This window comes from Antrostomus carolinensis, unplaced genomic scaffold (assembly GCF_000700745.2).
Source record: "Antrostomus carolinensis isolate BGI_N321 unplaced genomic scaffold, ASM70074v2 scaffold53323, whole genome shotgun sequence".
Lineage (NCBI taxonomy): Eukaryota > Metazoa > Chordata > Aves > Caprimulgiformes > Caprimulgidae > Antrostomus > Antrostomus carolinensis.
In genome coordinates, this window is record NW_010308337.1 from 1 (window position 1) to 1,365 (window position 1,365).

The 1,365-nt window shown below is 43.6% G+C and overlaps 1 protein-coding gene across 1 annotated transcript; it reads left to right on the top strand.

Moving 5' to 3' along the window:
• Positions 1-200: 200 nt before the first annotated feature.
• On the top strand, positions 201-740 carry HOXC6 (homeobox C6; the record flags this gene model as incomplete). Its single annotated transcript, XM_010165716.1, has 1 exon — positions 201-740. A coding segment is annotated over exon 1 (400 nt), but the record flags the coding sequence as incomplete, so codon positions are not given.
• Between the last annotated feature and the right edge of the window lie 625 nt (positions 741-1,365).

A 1,365-nucleotide genomic window follows, 5' to 3' on the forward strand; every position in this document is an offset into this window, starting at 1 on the left:
CCCCCCCAACCCCACACACACATATACACACACAGCCCTTCCCCTCCCCACCGCATCCTCCCCATCTCCCCGGCACCCCGGGGGTACTGGGGGGGTTTTGGGGGTGCAGGACTTACTTTCCATGCCCACTTAGTTTCAACTAGGGAATCAAGAGAAGCAAAAGCAATTTTTTCCCTTTTTGACACCCGCTTCCCCATTGGCTCCCCCCGGGTCAGCTGACTTTGTCATTTTGTCTGTCCTGGAGCAGAGCCTTCCCTATAACAATCTAGTTCAGACCTTACAAACTGGAGACAGAAATAAATATTAAAGAAATCACACAAGCCAGGTATAGCAAGAGGCGATGAATTCCTATTTTACCAACCCATCTTTATCCTGCCATCTCACCAGTGGCCAAGAGGTGCTTCCCAACGTAGCCCTCAATTCCACTGCCTATGACCCTGTCAGGCATTTTTCTACTTATGGAGCAGCCGTTGCTCAAAACCGGATTTATTCATCTCCTTTTTATTCACCGCAAGATAATGTTGTGTTTAGCTCCAGCCGAGGACCTTATGATTATGGATCTAATGCTTTTTACCAAGAAAAAGACATGCTTTCTAGCTGCAGGCAAAATTCTATGGGACATAATACACAGACATCAATCGCACAGGATTTTACCAGTGACCAAAACAGGAACACTTCGCAAGAACAAAAAACTAGCATTCAAATATACCCCTGGATGCAACGTATGAACTCCCACAGTGGTAAGTTTTACAGCTCGGAGATATAAATTAAATAAACTGAACCATCTTTACGACCTTCTCCCCTAGCAGAACAGGCTGAGCGACTTTTTATGGCCCCATAAAAACAAGAATATAGCTCCTTCACAGTTGCAGCTACAGGCCTTTTATTTGTTAAGTTGTTGGGAGCAAATCTGGCTTGTTACGCTCTTTCTAATTAAAAGACTTTCGAGAGTATAAAATATCTATAATAAAGTGCAGCGAGCTTTGCTCGGGAGTGAAGCACCTAAATATGAACCGGGGTTTGGAAAAAGAATTTAAAAAATAATAATAAAAAAAGAAAGAAGAAGTTTTAATGATGGGTGAGGGAAGTGAGGGGGTGGAGGGTTCCTTGGGTGAAGAGGGGTTGGGGGTAGCTCACCCCCCCCTCCCGCCTTCTCGCCTTGGTTCCCCCAAATCTTCCAATTGGGAGGAATAATGTGGGGGAAAAAAATAAAAAATAAAATAAAATAAAAAAGGGAGGGGGGGTTGTAACATCCCGGGAGGAAAGGGTGCGCGCAGAGGGTTAATTTAATGAAAAAATAGGGAGGAAATAGAGCTTAAATAGAGATGAAACAGAGATTAAATAGAAAATAAAGATGAAATAGAA